Source organism: Lagopus leucura, unplaced genomic scaffold (genome assembly GCF_019238085.1).
Source record: "Lagopus leucura isolate 7727_CA_CO unplaced genomic scaffold, USGS_WTPT01 Super-Scaffold_100001, whole genome shotgun sequence".
Classification (NCBI taxonomy): Eukaryota; Metazoa; Chordata; class Aves; order Galliformes; family Phasianidae; genus Lagopus; species Lagopus leucura.
Window position 1 is genome coordinate 48,195,046 of NW_024962262.1, and position 18,944 is coordinate 48,213,989.

General features: G+C 35.9%; 1 protein-coding gene across 1 annotated transcript in view; it reads right to left on the bottom strand.

The window, feature by feature from the left end:
* The window catches only part of TMEM131 (transmembrane protein 131), a 92,918-nt gene that overhangs the window by 32,412 nt on the left and 41,562 nt on the right, over positions 1–18,944 (bottom strand). Inside the window, exons 5-18 of the mRNA XM_042866787.1 lie at positions 16,743–16,866; positions 15,683–15,799; positions 14,431–14,553; positions 13,410–13,490; positions 10,702–10,852; positions 10,558–10,614; positions 9,618–9,679; positions 4,826–4,934; positions 2,877–2,985; positions 1,887–2,040; positions 1,614–1,784; positions 1,175–1,285; positions 955–1,089; positions 329–433 (exon numbers count right to left, since the gene is read on the bottom strand). Of these exons, the coding sequence (XP_042722721.1) occupies positions 329–433; positions 955–1,089; positions 1,175–1,285; positions 1,614–1,784; positions 1,887–2,040; positions 2,877–2,985; positions 4,826–4,934; positions 9,618–9,679; positions 10,558–10,614; positions 10,702–10,852; positions 13,410–13,490; positions 14,431–14,553; positions 15,683–15,799; positions 16,743–16,866 (1,609 nt within the window). The remainder of the gene's footprint in view (positions 1–328; positions 434–954; positions 1,090–1,174; positions 1,286–1,613; positions 1,785–1,886; positions 2,041–2,876; positions 2,986–4,825; positions 4,935–9,617; positions 9,680–10,557; positions 10,615–10,701; positions 10,853–13,409; positions 13,491–14,430; positions 14,554–15,682; positions 15,800–16,742; positions 16,867–18,944) is intronic.

Sequence of the window (18,944 nt, forward strand, 5' to 3'; positions counted from 1 at the left end):
TGTGAGCATATCATGCCAAAAGATTTTTGCACTGATGCTTTAAGGGTGCATCAAGAACTCATACGTCAGAGCATCAGGTCAGACGTGAACAGAAATTTCTGAAAAGCAGATGAAAAGCTCAATGAAAGTCATTGTTCATCCTCTAAGAGAAGATACGGCACAAGTAGCATTACTGCCACTCACTGCAGTGTTAACTTGTCCTCTACCCCTTCAACCTTAGCTTCTTCCTTGTGACACTGCAATCTATCCACTTCAGATTTCACAGTAAAAAAATAAAAAAAAAAAACACTCTGCTTGGACAATACACATGAATATAAAATAAGTATACCTCATAATCTGTTGTGATTTGCACAGCTCCATCGTGAATTCCTTCAAGTTCTTTTGCTATTAGTTTTACTCTAAACACAGCATAATAACCTGATGTTAGTATCACCTGTGAACGGTAGGAAACAAAATTGTATTCCATTAAAAACAGAAAATAAATTTCTCAAAGAAATACACTCAAGTCTGTATTTCCTTAAAATCCCTGGAGGCACTCAAAGCCAAGCTGGATGTGGCTCTAGGCAGCTTGGTCTAGTGGTTGGCAAGCAGCAGGGGGGCTGAAACTGGATGATCCTTAATATTCTTTTCAAGCCAGGTCATTCTATGATTCTATAATAAACTATCTGAAAAAAATGACAGCAGTAGAAGTAAAAAATGCAAACATAAGTAAACTAAGATTAAGTATTTCCTGGAGATTACTGCTTCTGAACTCCCCCTTTCAAAATCTACCCAACTTGAAAGCTGTACTGCTACTTACAATAAAACTAAAAATAAGAATTTCTTTTGACAATCATTCTTCATTTTTATTCTCCTTCCCCCATGCTAAAATTGAACTACAAAAAAAGTACACATTTGTCTTTTTTCCCCCCACCTACACTTAGCTTTAAGCAATAGATTCAAAGGGTTACTTACTGAAGACTGATCAGATGCACCAGCATTTTGTAGTTTGTGGTGGTTTGCAATTACTGTTGTTCTATTTCCCTTTTCAGTTGTTAGGAGTTCTATGGCCAAACCATCCCCTATAATATGCCAACTTTTTATAGCCAGCTTAAAAAGAACAAAAGATACTATTTCAGTAACAAGACTGATGTAAGATTCTTAAAAGGCAAACCAAAAATAAATCCATCCTTACCTCTATTGGATTGCTGTTGATGATGGCAAATAAAATGCTGCTAGCTTCTGCTGCACTCAATATGCCAAAATCTATAAATCGTTCCTCAGTTTTTGGAGGCAGTACAAAGTACTAGAAAGATTAATAAAGGCATTTTAGCATAATTAAATACAAAATACACTCAAACTTTACATTTATTAACAAATAAATAAGTGCAACAGTACTAAGATAATCTCCAAATTCTATCCGTTTTCTGCATATAACTAAAGGGAGCAAAAAAGAATTTTCCAACAGTAACAAAAGCTGTTTAAGAAAAGAGCTGGTGAAGTGGGTGACACTACCCGTATCTGCACGTCTGTTGAAATTAAGAAAGCTATGCCCCCACAGAATCAGAATAAAGAGAGTCATATGAAATCTGCCTCCAAGTAGACTGGAATAGCTAAAAAAGACAAATACTCACATCTAAGAATCCTGTGTATGCTCGAACGGGTAGGTGAAATTTAGAAGCATTGGTGATAAGTAGAATATTGTTATCTATATGGACAGATGATGTGGAAGGCATAAAGTAAAGTGTAAATATATATCTGGATTCATTGGGTGGAATTAAGACAGGTTTGCTGAAGTTCTGGACCTAGATCAGTGAAGAATGAAGATCAAAGTTACAATTTAATGAAGCACAGCACGCGTAAACGTTTTCTGCTAGGTAAAAATATTCCACTGAACTGAGGCTTACTTTAAACATTGGTTTTGCTTCTTCTGGTAACACAACATCATGTATAAGGACTGCAAAATTGAATGTGTTTGTTAGATAGATTTGTCTTTCCACAGAATCAGAAGCACCGTCACGGATGTGAAAAAGCGTAGCAGCATGATCAAACCCTAAATACCTGTGAAAAGAAAACAGTATGAAAAAAAAATGAAGTCTTTCCTTATCTAATCATATATTACACATATACTAGATTTCTATAGTTTTTATTTTAAATATATATATACACACACGTATGTGTGTATGCACTAGAATTCATTTAATCCATCAGCAGGAAATGTGCACAGCACACTGCATGCTAATAACAATACTACAGGACATCAATTACTCAGTAATGCAAACGAAGTAAGAAAATACATAACTCAGCATCCTACAAGGACTAAAACCAAGTGTCCATATATTAAGATAGCCTGTAAATCATGCACGTTCCTTACTATCCAAATCAGGAGTTTGCAGCAGCAGAGTTCTGATGGGTAATGTTTAGTTTAATTGCCTTTAACACACTGCCAATTCAGTTGATAAGGCAACACGTTTCAATGACAATCCAATGTCAACTTAGACAAATTTTGTAAATGAATTAAAAAAAAAAAGAAGTGCTGACATGATGTCTTCCAAAATTTTGCTTAAAACTAGAAATATTTTCTCTACTTTTGCTTCATATAGTGGGTGACAGAACTGAAATTTTTTTCCAGTGTCTCATCTGTGAAGTGAGAAGTGACTCATGCAGGTCACTTTGAACTCAAGATTTGAAACCAGTGCATCACTGAGACTACCTCATAAGCGTAAAAACAGAAAAACTTGTACCAGTGATTATAGTTCTAGGTGAGCTTGATTCAGAAAACACAGATACCACCTCTTTATACCTCTTCCCTTGCCAAAAAGGCTAGAGTTACCTTCCACAACAGCTTATTTTCAGCATTTTTTTTTTCTCCAAACATTGCTCAACAGCACACTTACCCATCCAATACTTCTGCTTGATAGGGAATTTCAAGTTTGGAGTAGCTTTTCTCTTTTGCTTTAACAGTTATTTTCCCAGAAGACTGTGATGCTTTTTTTGCTTTTGATGCTGTAAAAGAATATAAGCAGCTTGTTCAAGCAGACAAACACAAAAACCCATCAGGTTAGATTAGCATGAGTAGTACAAACAGAGCTAGACCAGAGACCAAGTATCGTGGAAGAAGAAAATTGATCTTACTGAACCTTCAATATACCACTGACATAGAACAAGGGTTAGAAGATACCTGAGTTCCTCCCCTTATGCCAGTTAGTTGATATGGTTAAGTTATATACTCTAGGAAAGCCTAGTTGTCAAATAAATGATTTAAACATGTCCAGAAGATAATTAAGATGCTGCATAAGCCTCTGAATTCCTCACTACAGTATGTACTGTTCTACATTAACAGAAGTTTGTGAGTGTTAGGCTCCTCATCTAAAATTACAAGTCAAGTGGGAACTTTGGGCCAAGAACACTGAAATAGAATCAGAATCCATGCAAGATCCAAAGCTAGACAAGTGCCAACAACAAAACTCACAGGTCTGTTCCAAGGTCACGGAACTAGCAATGTTATCCTGGTAGCAACATGACCAGAAAAGTCAAGGGATTCAAATACTGGTTAGTAGAAACTGCCAGCCTCTAAATTCCCTGCACGTAGTAGGACAGCTGTAAGAGCAAATACTTATGGCAGACTGCTAAAATAAAAATAATTCAAGTCAGTCCCTCAAATGTCCTATGCACTTTGACTAATTTTTTTTTCCCCACCAATCAATCCCATCAAAACCTACCACATGTCAGTCTGTACATTCTTATACAACAATTCCTTCCAGCTTCAAAATCTGGACATGTTACCTCAGGTTGACAGAGTACAGCTATTTCAGAATTCAATATTTATGGGCTAAGACATATCTCACTCACCTTACAAACTGCAAGCTATTCAAAGTCTAAAATGCTAATTAGTAAACAAAATCCTTTCCTCTCTATCCATACAAATTCTAAAATTATATCTACCTGAAATTAAAAACACTGCATCTGTAAGACTCCATCTTTAAGTCTCTCATCTTGGATTGCTTACAGTACCAGCTAGGATCATAAAGCAGTAAGATTTGAACAGGTCAACAGCAGTCCTTGAGTTGATAAGAATCTAATACAAATGGAGGTAACATTTCTATCAAAGGTTGGCATAACATTTACAGTCACACTATGTAAGAAGGAAATGAACCAGCACTTCTTTCATAAACATATAAATGAAAGTCAGTATGAGGATACATAATGTATCTTCATAGGAAAGGTTACAGTGAAAGCCTTGCCACTCTTACCTGCCTTTCTCTATAATATAAATTCAAGATAAAAGAAAACAAGCTAGCATTCACATTAAGATTCTCAAGTGCCAGACAGAACCCTATTTCACGGGTATTCCAACAAAACACTTTGGGGGAAAATAGCATCTTAGAGTCTTCTTTAAACTTCAGAAAGCTCAAAGGGTATACAAGGGATATAGTCTACTTTACATCAATGCCATGAACGTGCCTTGGTTTGCTAGGATTTCCCAAAAGCAAACACCTTTGTAGGCTAATAACGTTTTTCAACCAATGACTCAAAATACCACTTACGTTTACAACAGAATCTGATGCTCAGTTTTTATATTTACACACATAAGATTCTTTAAGAATCCCTTTTCTTCTTACTATTAGTTATCAGGTGAAGTCACTGGCTAGTTGTGACTTCAGAAAAGACCCTTCTGAAATACATGCACTCAGCAGAAACATAAGGCCCTTCCAAATAATTCCACTTCCTCCTCAAAGTGCCAAGCATTAGTTCATTAAGAGACTTCTTAGAAAACAATTCATAAAGTTTCAGCAAGTGTTATGAAGCATTGGACAAGTTTTAAGAAGAGAGGTGAAGTACTTACCATCAAAGCTAATACTTGCAACTTTGGTATATTTACTTTCAGAGGCTTTTAACGTAACTGGTTTGAAATGCACTGTTATAGCTTCATTCTGTGGTGTAGGTCTCACACTCTGCAAACAGAATCAAAAATATAAAGCACTCGTACATTTATCATTGTTAACACACTGTGCAGCCATCATTCAAAGTGATATGGCTGCAATTAATTGGTGCTGAGTTTGTATAGGTCTATATTCCCTATAACAGAACAGCATTACAAGTGGCTTTACTATGTTTTTCAAGTCCTGAAAACTACTCAATATGCAAAAAAGCGGACAAGGAGTTTCCCTTGAAAACAGAGTGAAGAGACAGTATAGCCAAGAATGTGCAAAAGAAACAGAAGGCAATTTTATTTTTGTAAATTAAGAATTATTTTTATTCTTAATGTCACAAGGTTACAGCAGCCATAGCCTATTTGTTTCTAGTTCACTTGCTGGCAAAGCTGTTAGCTGACTTGTGTAATTAATGGCAATACACACATCCACCTTGTCTCTGATTCCATGTTAAATCTGCAAAACTGCCATATTAATTAAAAAATAAATCAGTATAAAGAACAGGTCTGTCAATTTGAGATGATATTTACTTTACAGTGACATTTTACAATATTACCTTTTCAATCTGACAGTTATTATTTCTAACTACACAGAAAAGGTGAATTGGATGTTACTAGAATAGCAATTCTGTCAGTTGTTAGCCAGAGGTGATTTGAAGAGATATGCAATGCCATGCAGCAGAATTACAGATGGCAACTATCAATACCTGAAGTGCCTACAGAGACTGCTAGCAAACTAGTTAGATTTCATGTACAGAAACAGGGCTTGGAGCACTTCAATGCTCTTATTCTTATTTTGCTTAAAATTGGGATGGCTGCCATGATTCCTCCTCCCCAGCTGTCTTCTGCTGTAAAAACAGCTCAGCTGCTCATATAGCAGCTGCTAAGCTGCCATAAATTACAAGACACTGCATTAAGAAAATTGAAATGAGTGCTGGTTTACCTTATGCTAGGCCACAGAGGTTTAGCACCTGCTTCATAAGCAGCTGAGACTTCCTTCATCAGAGAAGAGTAAGACAGACTGCTAGTGCTACACACCAGTTAACAATTCTTCAAAGCTAAGCTATTCTTGACTGTAAATGAAAGCTGTAAAATTTTGCATACATAATTAAGTTCTGCAAAGTTACATAACTAATGCACAACCCTCTAAGGAAACGAGCAGCATTGCTCATGTTCTAACTAATGAACAATCTCTGCTAGCTCAACCGGAAGATTCTCTATTTTGGAGTTACAGCACTGACCTTTGTCAAACACCTGCATGCACATGGTGCAGATATTTGATACATCTCCTCGTGAGCTGATTTATAAATATCACAATCTGTTTCTAATGGAATCCATATTACAAAACTGAGATCTCGAGGTATCTTTGAAAAGCCCCTTAAAGGAGGCAAAACAAAAGCTATAGTCAATTTCACAGCTTTCACCTGGTAGAAAAGGTAACCATTTCTAGCAGCTCTTTCCATATAAAAAGCTGGTTTTGAGCTACTAAAAGCTTGAAACAATGCTGATTTCATTCAGCTCATCATCAGAAAATATACGAAAGAACAACCCAGTGTGAGAAAAATTTTCAGGTTTCAGAGGTGTACGTCTTAAAACTCAAATCTACATGGATTAGTTCAAAACATTCATAGATAAATTTAGTTAAAGAAGGAATTTAACACTGTTTTGTGGATTTTTTTTTTTAAACTATATCAGTCACATTTCTCTTGCTGCTTGATTACATGCTATAAAAGCAAATATAACATTAAGATGACTAATGGAAACAAAATTCCTTAGGAATTCTTTTAACTTCATTTTCCTCAAATTTTAACCCACTTCAAATAAAGCCCAAGCAAAACTTGTTTCCTGAGATGTGCCTTATGAATCATCAAATATGGGCTCCTCAACAGCAGGTCATAAGAAAACACATGCAAAACAAGTTCCACTGAGAATCTAACACTACTGATTTTCTCAGAAAAATCCCCATCAGCAATTTCTGTGGGGAAGAGGAATTTCAAATACTGCATTTTATTTACATACAAATCTCCTATGGAAGTACCTCAGTCAAGCTTCAAGACCTTATAGTATATGGTTTAAGGACTCACAGAATGTATCTATTCTAATAAGATGAAGAAGGTGTACGATAAACTACTAGTGAATTTGAATCTTTGAGGCATTATTTTGAGATCAAAAATTGAGATAGAGAACATAACTACTTCTCACAGGTTGGTAAGAGCAAAAGTCTGTGAAGTAATTGAACTGTGACCAAAGTAAGCACTTTCTCATACACTTATCATCAAACAGATAGGCCTAGATTCAGTACATAGGTATCCTCAAGTTTCTTGTTCTTTATGCATAGAACATGACCAGGAGCTGAAACTTACAAATGGGACTTCACTGTTAACGATGAAATGGACTTAAACTGCCTTAAAGAAACAAAATTTTCTTTCTGGAGAGGGGACAAATTAAAGAGAACCATCTGACTTCATTACACTTTTGACAACATCGCTTAATTGTTGCAGCACAACAGTTTGTCCAGTCACAAAGTAAACACGATGCTCCCTAATGACGTAAAAAAACCCTATAAAAATGTAAATAAGGAAGTTTTGTAAAGACTCTTAAAACTCAAGAAAGAAAGTCCAGTGACTCACTCTTATGTTCCTTAACCAAATTGCTGGACCACAGGATGAGTAAGAACTTAAAAGCACAACTACAGCTCTGGCAGCACTGTTAGCAGTCTGTCATACGCAGATGACCTGAAGATATTTAGTTCTTCCAGCAGCCAACTTAAATATATGCTAAATATAGCCCTGGCCTTTACTTCTGACATTAAGATTAAAGTTGTGGCAGAGCTCTGCCTCACTGCTTTTAAACTCTGGTTCTAAAGGATCAGAATTCCATTTCTACACTATTCACTAGTTTCTTTGCAGAATTTCTTTGCTCTTGTTTACCACTTTAAAATTGACATAGCAGAAATTCACACAGTGCTCGAAATACTGGTAAGGTTATACAACTCACAAACTTCACTAATTGTGCTTTAATAAGAACAATTGACTCAGACGTGCCATATGTGATATTGAAAAATATATCATATTTAGTCATAAATGAAGTAACTTTATCATCACAAGGTAAGTTCCAGGGCCCTTCAATATCTCTAAATTCATTGCTTTGATACATTATAAAAGAATAATTCATCTGGAAAAATTCTGTCATACCTGTAGAATGAGCAGATAATAGCCTACCAGAAGACTGTGGTCTATGGCCTACAGTCAGGAACACAGAGACCGTAGCTTTTAAAAAGGAAGTTTTTTTTTTCTGGAGAAGTATGAAATAGGTGCTAATTAATAGCAGATATGATACTGGCAGTTTGAACAAAAAGTTATTTGGCTTGTACTCGTGAAGTATGTCACATGCCTTACAACAAACCTGGCAAGTCTAAGAACATGGGCATGACATAGGAAAGCAAACAGTTGAGAAAAAATCTAGTAAGTTTACAAATCCTCTGATTGTAGGGATTACATATAGGTCTTTCTAGAGAGGCAGGAAAAAGAAAACTTTTCAATTAGAACACATTACCACACTCCATGGGAGGTGCTTTCTAGCATACAAGGCCACAAGGAACCTTAAGGTCATCTACCCTCACTGAAATAATAAGCACTACGACTTCCACAAATTAAATTCTCTTATACTATACTATTAACTTCTCCTGACTTGAGAGTTATCCATGAATAATAACTGAGCAGAAATTGCAATGGAGTGTCATTACAGCGGAAAGCTATCCTCATTACTAAATAAGTATTCTGTTTCTACCATAAATTTGTCTAGCCTCAGTATCCAGCATCCTGTCCTATGTTTTTGTTCAACCTTTACTATTAAAATATCATTCTCTACAGTTAAAGCTTTAAAAACTAATGCTCTCCAAGAGCTCAGTAAGAAACCTTTGCCAGTCCTTCAGTCACTCTTCTGGCTCCTTTGGTTTCTTTTCAACACTTCAACACTTTTTAAAATGCACTGGGACAATATATAGCTACCAATACAAACAAATCTGCAAAACAAGGAAGACAGGAGGAAGAGAAGGAAAAAGTGAGAAAAATAGTGGGGAAAAAAAAATCACATAGGAAATTACACAGGAAAGAGGAATGCATGCACCACAAGAACACAGTAAAAACTCTGAAATAAACACAGAAAATCCCAAAACTAGAACTCTGAAACTGCCTTTATACACAGCTGTAGCAATCTCATAGGAAAGGACTCTGGAGTGTTCCCAGGCCTTTTTCTTATTTCAAGATACAAATGAGATAGACTCAAGAAAACAAGGGCCACATTGCAGTCTGCTTCTAAAAGCTACTCTTTGCCCATCTTATAAGACTACATTGGAACATCACTTCATATGCTTTAAGGGACTCTGATGTAGACAAACAATCCCACAGAACCTTAATCTCTTGTATGCCAAACTGGAATTACAAGTAGAAAAGCTTAGAGACCCTAAGATGTTGTAGACAATCTCGATATCTATGATATTGAAATAGCTGTTGAAAGAAGGCTATGAAGCAAATTAATGTTACCATGCATATACATGATTTCTTTTCTTAATACTAAGTCATATTTTAGTCATCTATTATCTAGCTTCTATTTCTGAACTCTGCATGGTTCATGGATTATCTGGAAATGATCAATTTTCATGAGATGAAGTAAACACAGGTAGAAAGTTTCAAATAAAACTTACTGTAATTGGCACATCTTTTGTTCCTGAATTTAATAAATGCAGATTTAAAATTTTTGGCAGATCTGTTAAAGAACAAAAATCACACCAGACTATTAGGCTATGTTAATACGAAAACCTTATACAAAGTTATCTGTGCTAGCTAGTTTCTCATAAACCCACCGTTGTTTAGCATTGAAGAGTTACATTAACTTGGTAGTACAGCCAAAGTAGCTAGCCTCAGGAACATGACATTTTAAACAGCATTTTTTTATAGTAGTAAATACCACATGCTTCAGTTAACTACATTTATTTCTAACACATTAAGAAATGAACCAGCTAAAAATAGTAAAATGCATGATTTTGGCCAGATGGACTAGCAAAGACAATCTTACTTGGTAATCTTATTTGTTAGCTACGTTGCATGGAAGATACCTTTGGTTTTATTACTTTCTGTCAAGCATAAATAATTCTTTGATCTCACTAAGCAATACTAATGCAAAATGTACAGCATAAACTTGTAAATGGCATTTTTAAAAAAGAAGAAATCACAAACAACTTGGTTAAGTTTGCATACTTTTACTATTTCTTGTGTATGAAAGATATTAAAGCCTTGTAGCTATAAAGCAATCTTTCCCTAAAAAAAAAAATAATGAAATAAACCAACAGCAGTTTTCAGGTTAAGCCATGTACAAGTAAGTTTTAAGACTCGTGTCAGTACTTGACTTATAACTAAATGTGGGAACTACTGTTTGCTTGTAAACATCACAAGTTTACTTGAAGGCAAACACATTTGTGCACAGTAGCAATGCATTGTTTTCCTATCTTTGAAACTCTGGCTCTGAAAAAAAAAAAAAAAACCAAAATAAAATCATAATCTCACAATCTATTAGGACAATTACAAAGATGACCATTCTTCCCTTTGCCCCTCACAGATATTTTGAGATCTGAAGTACAGCTTTACCTTGTGTTCGTAGCGTACCAAAATCTAGCATTTCTGTTGATGAATAGATTCCTGGTGCTTTAAGGGAAGAAAAAGAGACATTACCATTTTCTTACTGCACAAGTTCATAAAGCTAAATAACGACAAAAATGCTTTTTTACAAACCTGTTGTAACTTCTACCTCAACAGGGAGAATGATAAATTCCGTGTTGTCTGAGGCATTTGTTTTTATTCTAATGAATGCTGTATGATTATCTGCTTCTCTCGAAGAAAAGCTGGCTCTCATCACACCTTTTGTTTCGTAGGGAGGTATTTCCTAACAGAACATTAAAAGCACATCTGTGAGATTGCAGTAATTATAAAAAGAGCTGCTACAGCAAAAACTACAATAGAAGTATTGAGCATAATTGTATGATAAGAGAAAAAGCAGCAACGGAAGCAAGACAGAGCCTGCATGTTTTTAAAGTTACCATTAGATTTCATTTGGGTAGTTTTTTCCCAACAAATACGACACTGATTAAAAACAGGTATACAGAAGAGGACTTTCATTACCCTCTTAAGTTTTATTTCTTAAAACTGTGGGAAAAGGCTGAGAGATTAATGATAAAAACGTTACTGAGTTCAGTAACATCAAATGCTATTTTTATATATTCTAATTGCTTTTTCTCCAAAGCAGACACAAAGCACATACAGTTTCACACACATACACAAATGTCAAAACCATCTAGCTAAACAAATTAAAACAGTGCAGAATTGCTAGTAGTCAGAGTAACTACATTTGGAGTCTCTGAATTAAAAATTATACTGAGAAGTCTTAACTTTCAAATTCTGCTCTCACTTATTCACAAACCTAACATAAACAAACCGCTACATTGTCTCCAAGGATGCAATTTCCCTCTTCCACGTGAGTAATTAGAAATTATCCAAAGTTTGTCCAGATCCCTGAAGTACCATTAAATAGCGATCATAAAAATTCTCCTGCACATGCGGACTGCTTCATCCAACCATCAAAACATCTGACATCAATACAAATTGTGACAACACTGTACAATTTGACAGCATACTTTAAAGTATCAACACTTGTGTCAACCTTGTTTCAAATCATTTACTCTACTTTCTCTTCTGCTATATCTTCATGCTTCCACCTATTGGTTTCACTTCTTTGACTTGTTTTACTGATTTGAAATGCCAATGCCCTTCCAGTGCAACTTTTGCATGCTTGTCATTAATGCTTTAATTGGTAACCTGTCTTAGGGAAGCTGAATAGCTATTTGCTGAAGAAGCAAAACCAGAACTGAGGTAGACATTTAAAATCTTTCATGCTTTTGTTTGTGGTTCTATCCACACCAAACAGGCATGTTGTTTATATACTCACTAATGATTATAGAATTCAACAGTCCCCTTAAATTTTTTTGTTCATGAGGAAGGGGTTATCATGTTTGCAGGACAAGGGGAAATAGCTTTAAGTTGAGGGAGGAGAGATTTAAGTTGGATGTCAGGGGGAAATTCTTTACAGAGAGAGTGGTGAGGTGCTGGAACAGGCTGTCCAGAGAGGTTGTGGATGCCCCGTCCCTGGAGGTGTTCAAGGCCAGGTTGGATGGGGCCCTGGGCAGCCTGGTCTAGTATTAAATGGGGAGGTTGGTGGCCCTGCATGTGGCAGGGGGTAGGAGATTCATGAGCCTTGAGGTCCCTTCCAACTCTGGCCATTCTTTGATTCTGTGATCATTAGAAGCAATGCCATCTGAGTAAAACTATGTGTCAAAATATTAAGATCTTCACTTTTTTTTTTTTTTTAATCTGATTTTATTTCTTATTTCCAACTCCTAATATGTTTGCTCTTTCCACTGATTTTTAAAATTCTTGTGATTTGTATTTCTACTCCTTTGCAATATGTGTATCTAAAACAAAATTATAGCCATTCTCACAGACTTTCTCCAGAAAAGCCAGGAATTAGTTTTTGTGATTTTTCTTCTTGGCTTGGAAATATGCTGGCTTTATTCACTCCAACAGATACAACAGTCAGTGACTGTAATGATACTTGGAGTAAGAGAAATTTTGAATCCCCATGACTTAGAAGTCTCTCCCAGACAAAAACAGACATAAAAAAAAGAGCAGTAATATCCATTACAGAGGAAAACAGTTTTCATATCTAGTCGGACATTACTAAGAGTGTAATCTACAGCACAAAACCAAAACTTCATCTTCTGAATGCTTCTAAAACTTATTTCCTGGGAAGATACCAGTACGTATCACAAAGAACACAACAAAACAGATTTAATAGGCCAGACCAAGTGTCTCTCTAACCCATTATTCTGTCACTGGCAGAAGATACATAGTGTAGGGCACACATACTTTCCAGAACCATTTCTAGCCACTCTTGAATCATGATTCAGAGATTTACTGCAGCTGGACACATTGCTGTTTTACAGTCCTCAATTTGTTCTTCCTCCTTAAGTTCATTCAGCTGTTTTTTCCAACTCACATAAACCTTCACAGTGATTTGCAGGAAGGACTTGCTCAGTTAAAAAAGAAAAAGGTTTTATTTTAGAATCTTCTTGTAGGCTGAATCCAGCTTGCAAGGCATAAGAAGGACTACACTGTCCTGTGTGATCAAGTGGGTGTGATTCATCTTCTCCTTTCAAAAAAGAACAGTTAAATGGAGATAGTTTCTTGAAATTAAGCTCTACTTTCTATTTTTATTATCACATAGCTAATAGATCCTGTTATCGTTTCAGTTTTATGGAGTTCTTTTACAGATTACATGACAAACGTTTGGTAAAAAAACAAACAAACAAACAATACAATCCTAAAATAATATCAAAGTAAAAATTCCCTAAATATCTACAGTAAATGCTGCAGACATTACTACTTACCCACAGCTTCTTTGTACCTCCTTGCTGACCTGTTGGAAGCTCTAAATGGAGATCACCTCCACTGGAATACATTTCTACTACCTGGAGTAGATAACAGGAAAACGTTCAATTACCATTAAAGGGAGACTGTTTCAGTTATCAGATAATATAATGTTCAAAGTAAAAGATTAGCAACTATTTGACCACTGCAGTATCTTAATAAACTCACTTTTAATTATGATAAAACCACTGGCTAGTGCTACACTCAATGTGCTTTCTGTGGAATTTCACAGTTTGTGAATCATTTACCAAATAGTAGAAATTCACTACCAGGCTATTGATTTAGTAGCTTGGTTATGTTCAGATATCACTTCATTCATTAATCCTGCCTTGATACAAGAACACTGTACCACCACTGTATTTTAAGGTTCACAGTAAAGACACCACTAGTTGGAAGAAATCACAATAGTACTATATTTAATACACAGCCTAGAGAGACATTGAGCTTATTGCATTCACATTTCATTGGGGGACATTTCTGGCTGCGTTTATTGGATCAAGGGAGCGTTCTTCTTTCTTCACTGTTGATCAATAAAATAAAGCTCATCACTAATTAAAATCAGATTACCTCCTGAAATATTTGGCTGACAACATCAACAAAAAACATTATCAATGCAAAATGAGCAGAAGGGAGCTAAAAGGCATGCCTGGATTAAAAATGCAAAATCTATGTTACTTCATTGGCTTCATTACTCTTCTTGACTACCAGTGAAGGGTAGTTCTCCATCTTGCAGTAATTATGTGATTTTAAAAATGGAAAACCTATAGTAAAACCCCAATACAGCAAACTAAAAAGATTTGTGAACATAATCTATAATTTCTAGAACAACTGAACAGCATTTAAACAGAAACACAACTTTGTAATGTATAAAACTTGGTGTCACACAGATTTACAGTTCAAACAGATTTACGAAATACCAAAATAAATAAAATTTCAGACTGGTATCATAAATGAATGAGAATTTAATGCTTTTAGGCTCACCTGCAAAGGTTCACTGTGAGGGTTATGTATATTTATTATAGGAGAAAAACTGCTATTTACAGGAACTCGTGCCCCAATAAAGGGGCGCAAACGATAGGGGTTCGATACTCCAATGCCAAACACCTGAGACAGAAGAAGAAAATAACAAGCCTAAGCAGCTGGATATCCTTTTTGTAGCATTTAATATATATGCAATTTTTAATAGTCTACCAAGTACTCTTTTTAATTAATTGTTTAATATACTTCTCACTGAGCATTTAAAAATCAGGATCATGCTAAAGCACTGGAAAAAAATTGGTTTCTTTACAGAAAACAAGTATTTCTAATAGCCACTACTTTGTTACACTGACATATTTAGATCACAGGACATCAAAATAATACCTTTGTTCTGGTACCCTGAAATACTCAATACCAGCTAAAGGCTAAAAAGGTATTAAATCTTATCATTAAAGGATTATGGAACAAAGTATCTATATGGGAAAGGCTTCTGTTGTTTTCAAAATGCTGCCACGTAAGAGCTAGATTCCTTTAATGAGGATTTCCTTATAGCCACCTGTCAGTGTTTAAAGGGGAATAACTGGAAAGAAGCAGGGACTGTGGTGACAGAACAAGGAGAAATGGTTTTAAACTCAAGCTCAAGAGGGTAGATTTAGATTAGATACAAGGAAAAAATCTTTTACAGGGAGGGTGGTGAGACACTGGAACAGGCTGCCTACGAATGTGGTTGATGCCCTGTCCCTGGAGACTTACAAGGCAAGGCTGGATCAAGGCCCTGGGCAACATAATCTAGCTGTGGTGTCCCTGTTCACTGTAAGGGAGTTGGACTAGATGGCCTTCAGAGGTCCTTTCCAACTCTAAGGACTCCATAATTATCTCACTTTTCAGCCTCTTTTATCTGTACAGTTTATCTTGTTGAATCTCAAATGGATTTTTTTTGCCAGCATAATGAATAAAACTGTCTTATCAATGTATCAAATAAGCAAAGAACAAAAGAATGAGTTGGATCATTGCAGCGAGCCACTAACACACACCCCATAAAATCCCATCTAGTTTTCAGCGATCTGGCTTATATTACTGGCCTGTAGATATTTACATATTTGATATAACTGCATTACAACAAGCAGCTAGAGTGGAAGCTTCTTTAACTGGTCTGGAAAAACACTGCTGTGTTGTTAAATACACAGTAATAGATACAGCCATAAGGCTAATTCACATTTTACAACTTTTTCTGATTGTTCTCCACTTATCTTACCTGATAAGTAAATACCCCATGGTTAGAAGTGTTAATAAATAAAGTGTTCTCTACATTTCCCACTACTCTTGCGAGGAAAACTACATCAAAGGATGTATTGCCTCCTGGAAGAATTTTCTGGGGAAGAAAAAAAAGGCAAAGAAGAAGGAAAAGCAAGTTTATTGAGGTCATTGCACTTTTCAGGAAAACATTTTGTGTTACAGAAGATATTCATTTGTTCTTTATTCAACACTGAAGTTAGAAAGTCTACAAGAGACTTAGAGAAAAGCATACATATTGGTAATGAGATAATCAAAACATTATTTTACAGCTAACGTCTACCACAAAACTATATTCAACCATACTTTTAGGCTAAACTGTAAGTTCAGAATTCACCATTACATAGAAATACCTTGGACTGAGCTTACTGAACACAGGAGAAAGGCATTTACTACAGAACTTTGAAAAGTGAGAAAGGCTGCTTTATAGTCAGCTTTTCTGTAGCAAGGACTTGTTTTAATTGTTTGTTGGACCCTGCTAAACCACACGCTCTATGCACAAAACTGAAACTAGAGAACTGTATCTGACGGTAACATGGTTAAGAGAATTAAATCTACTGACACCATGCTTTTCAGCTTGCAAGTTCTTATGATATGGCTGCAATAGCTACAAGCTAGATTAGTGTCTGCTCCAGACTAATACCTCTTCACTGTATCTAGAGTCTTGTGAAGACTGTAAGAACAGCTCATAGCTGTGCACGTGCTCTGAAGTACAGAACGCTTAACAGTCACATCAGCAGCAAAGGTATCTGCTGCTAGTGACAGTATATACTTACACCCTAGTTGGAACTCCTAAGAAATATTTAATTTCTTCTTTTCTAGTACGGTTTGCATATGATTCCACATTCAGTTCAAATTTGTCTGGTAACCGATTTGAGATCAAGATCTGAGGCATCCTAATATTTTTAGGTATATAATTAATGAAATAAATAGCTCACTTAGGGAAGCAGGGTTGGGCAGGAATCAAGTTCACATACAGAAAATGAAGAAAAAGCTCATTTTGAGAAAGCAGAATAACTTACCCTATTTTGAAAAAATGACGCATGAAAATGCGATGTTGTAGCAGATATTGATACTAGTGTAATTGTTTCTTCTGAGCTAGGGTTATGTAGGTAAACTTTCTCCATTTTTGGCATTCCAACTGGCCTGCAGAAAAGGGAAGAAAGCATTTTAAACTGTTAAGATTTCTAGCAAACAGGACAATGGGTTTTGTCCTCTCAAGCGAAATAGGTACATATTGCATCTGGAATACTGACAGTGAAACTTTGCTCATGTGTTTAAGTAATATATATAATTCTACCTTAAATAAAGGCTAACTTAACATTTTTTTTCCTTAATATTCGACTGATTACTGATTATTTTTTATGAAGACTTACTTAACATTGCATTATCCTACAACTGGTACCTATTGAAAAAAATATGCTATTTTTCAGGTTTCTACTTCACAGTCAGAAGAGGTGAAATGGTCTACTCTTATGCTACAACATCTGAGTAATCCTCCTTCAAACACTCCTTCAATTACATCTGTATAGATGGACTTGAGCATTTTATCTGCTTGGAAACTGAAGGACATAAATGAGCTTCTATAAGCCAGCAATTTATCAGTGAATTCATTGCTTAGAGAAAAGTCTCCATACCTTGAATAAACACTTTCTGATCCCACTGACAAACAAAAAGACAACAGTGAAAAAAAGCTTTCAGCCTTTCCTGAGGATCAGCTGTTCTCCTGTTCTCACAGCAACTTCTCATGTTCTCCAGCTGAAGACAAGTTCCCAGCAGCAACCTGCTGCCTGTCATAGAATAGTTTCTTGACAATTCTCTTCCCTGGCCATGTTCAGTAGCTCTCCAAAAAGGTGAGACCATCTTCTTCCTATTACACTTCACTCTTTATAAGAGGAATTCAACAGCTAAAGCTAAGAATCAAGCAGAATAATTCCAGCCAACCACAATAGCAGGAAGTAACAGAATAGGAGCAGACTTCAAGCACTGTATTGCTTATGAACAACCTACCTGACTAGCGTACTGCTTGTGGTCTCTGGAGAGAACCAACTATGTACTGAAAACTAGGATCAGAGTTGATTTAAGCACCGCTTTGTTACGATCTTTAACGCGTAAAAAAGCACAAAGTCAAGAAATTATCTTGAATGATTTGGTAAGACTGAACTCTAGTTTGTTCCCAGCAGGAAGGTAGTTTGGAAGTAAAGTACACTGTGCCAGGAAACGTTGTAAACAACAGCAACATTTTAAGGCAACAACAATTTTCCTGTACTGAAAAGAGGCAAATGTAAGTCACTATATTTGAGAGGCTAAAGCCCATTTAAAAACAAACAAACAAAAAACAACAGTAGGGAAGTAGTCATGACAGACATCACAGTCCTCTGAACTTCAGATTTCAGACAAACACCACATTGTACGTGATAAAAAGAAGTCACTACAAAGGAATTCTATTGCTAGGACTACCTTTCTATTTTACAACTTTGTAGACTATTGTGATTTTGTAACAGCATCTCTAATATTTTGCTTCGCTCAGATACTTTCCTTGTATACCCTAACCCTGATGTTAACCAAATCTAGAGAAATAGGGGGGGAAAAAAAAGGTAGAATTTGTCTTTTCTCATGAGACATAGTAAAATTCAGGTAAAACAATGTGCACCAGACACACGTAACAAACCTACATCCCAGACAACAATCAACTAAGAGATACTCTCCAGGCTGTGATTTATCTAGTCACAGTAATCTGCACAAGTACAGTGTTTACTGGTGCCAAATCATACAGAATTTCCTGGAGCAGTCACAACTAATACTTCTCACTGCAATAAGATGACACAGATACACATCTTCAGACAAGCAGGAACTGTCAAATCATGCGATATTTTGCTCCTGATCTTTTGTCCCTGTAAAATGCTGGGTCTCCCCATACTGACAAAAAGCAGATACTAAAATGTGGATGAGAGGATGGTAATTACCAAGGGTGAGGTGCCCGTTCAAATAAGTAAATAAGCCTGTGTTGATGCACCATTTTTACTGTTACAACTCAACTCTTTCTAGCATCTGAGTTAGCGTCTCAAGTACATTGCCAGCACACCTTTGTAATGGAATTGATTTCAACTCTACAAAGAAAGAGGCATATACTTAACTAAAGGAAAGCAGTTTCTGCAAGGAGTTGGGGAAACAAATCCTCGAGCTATTGGCTCAGACTTGCAAAAATATTTAACTACTCACTA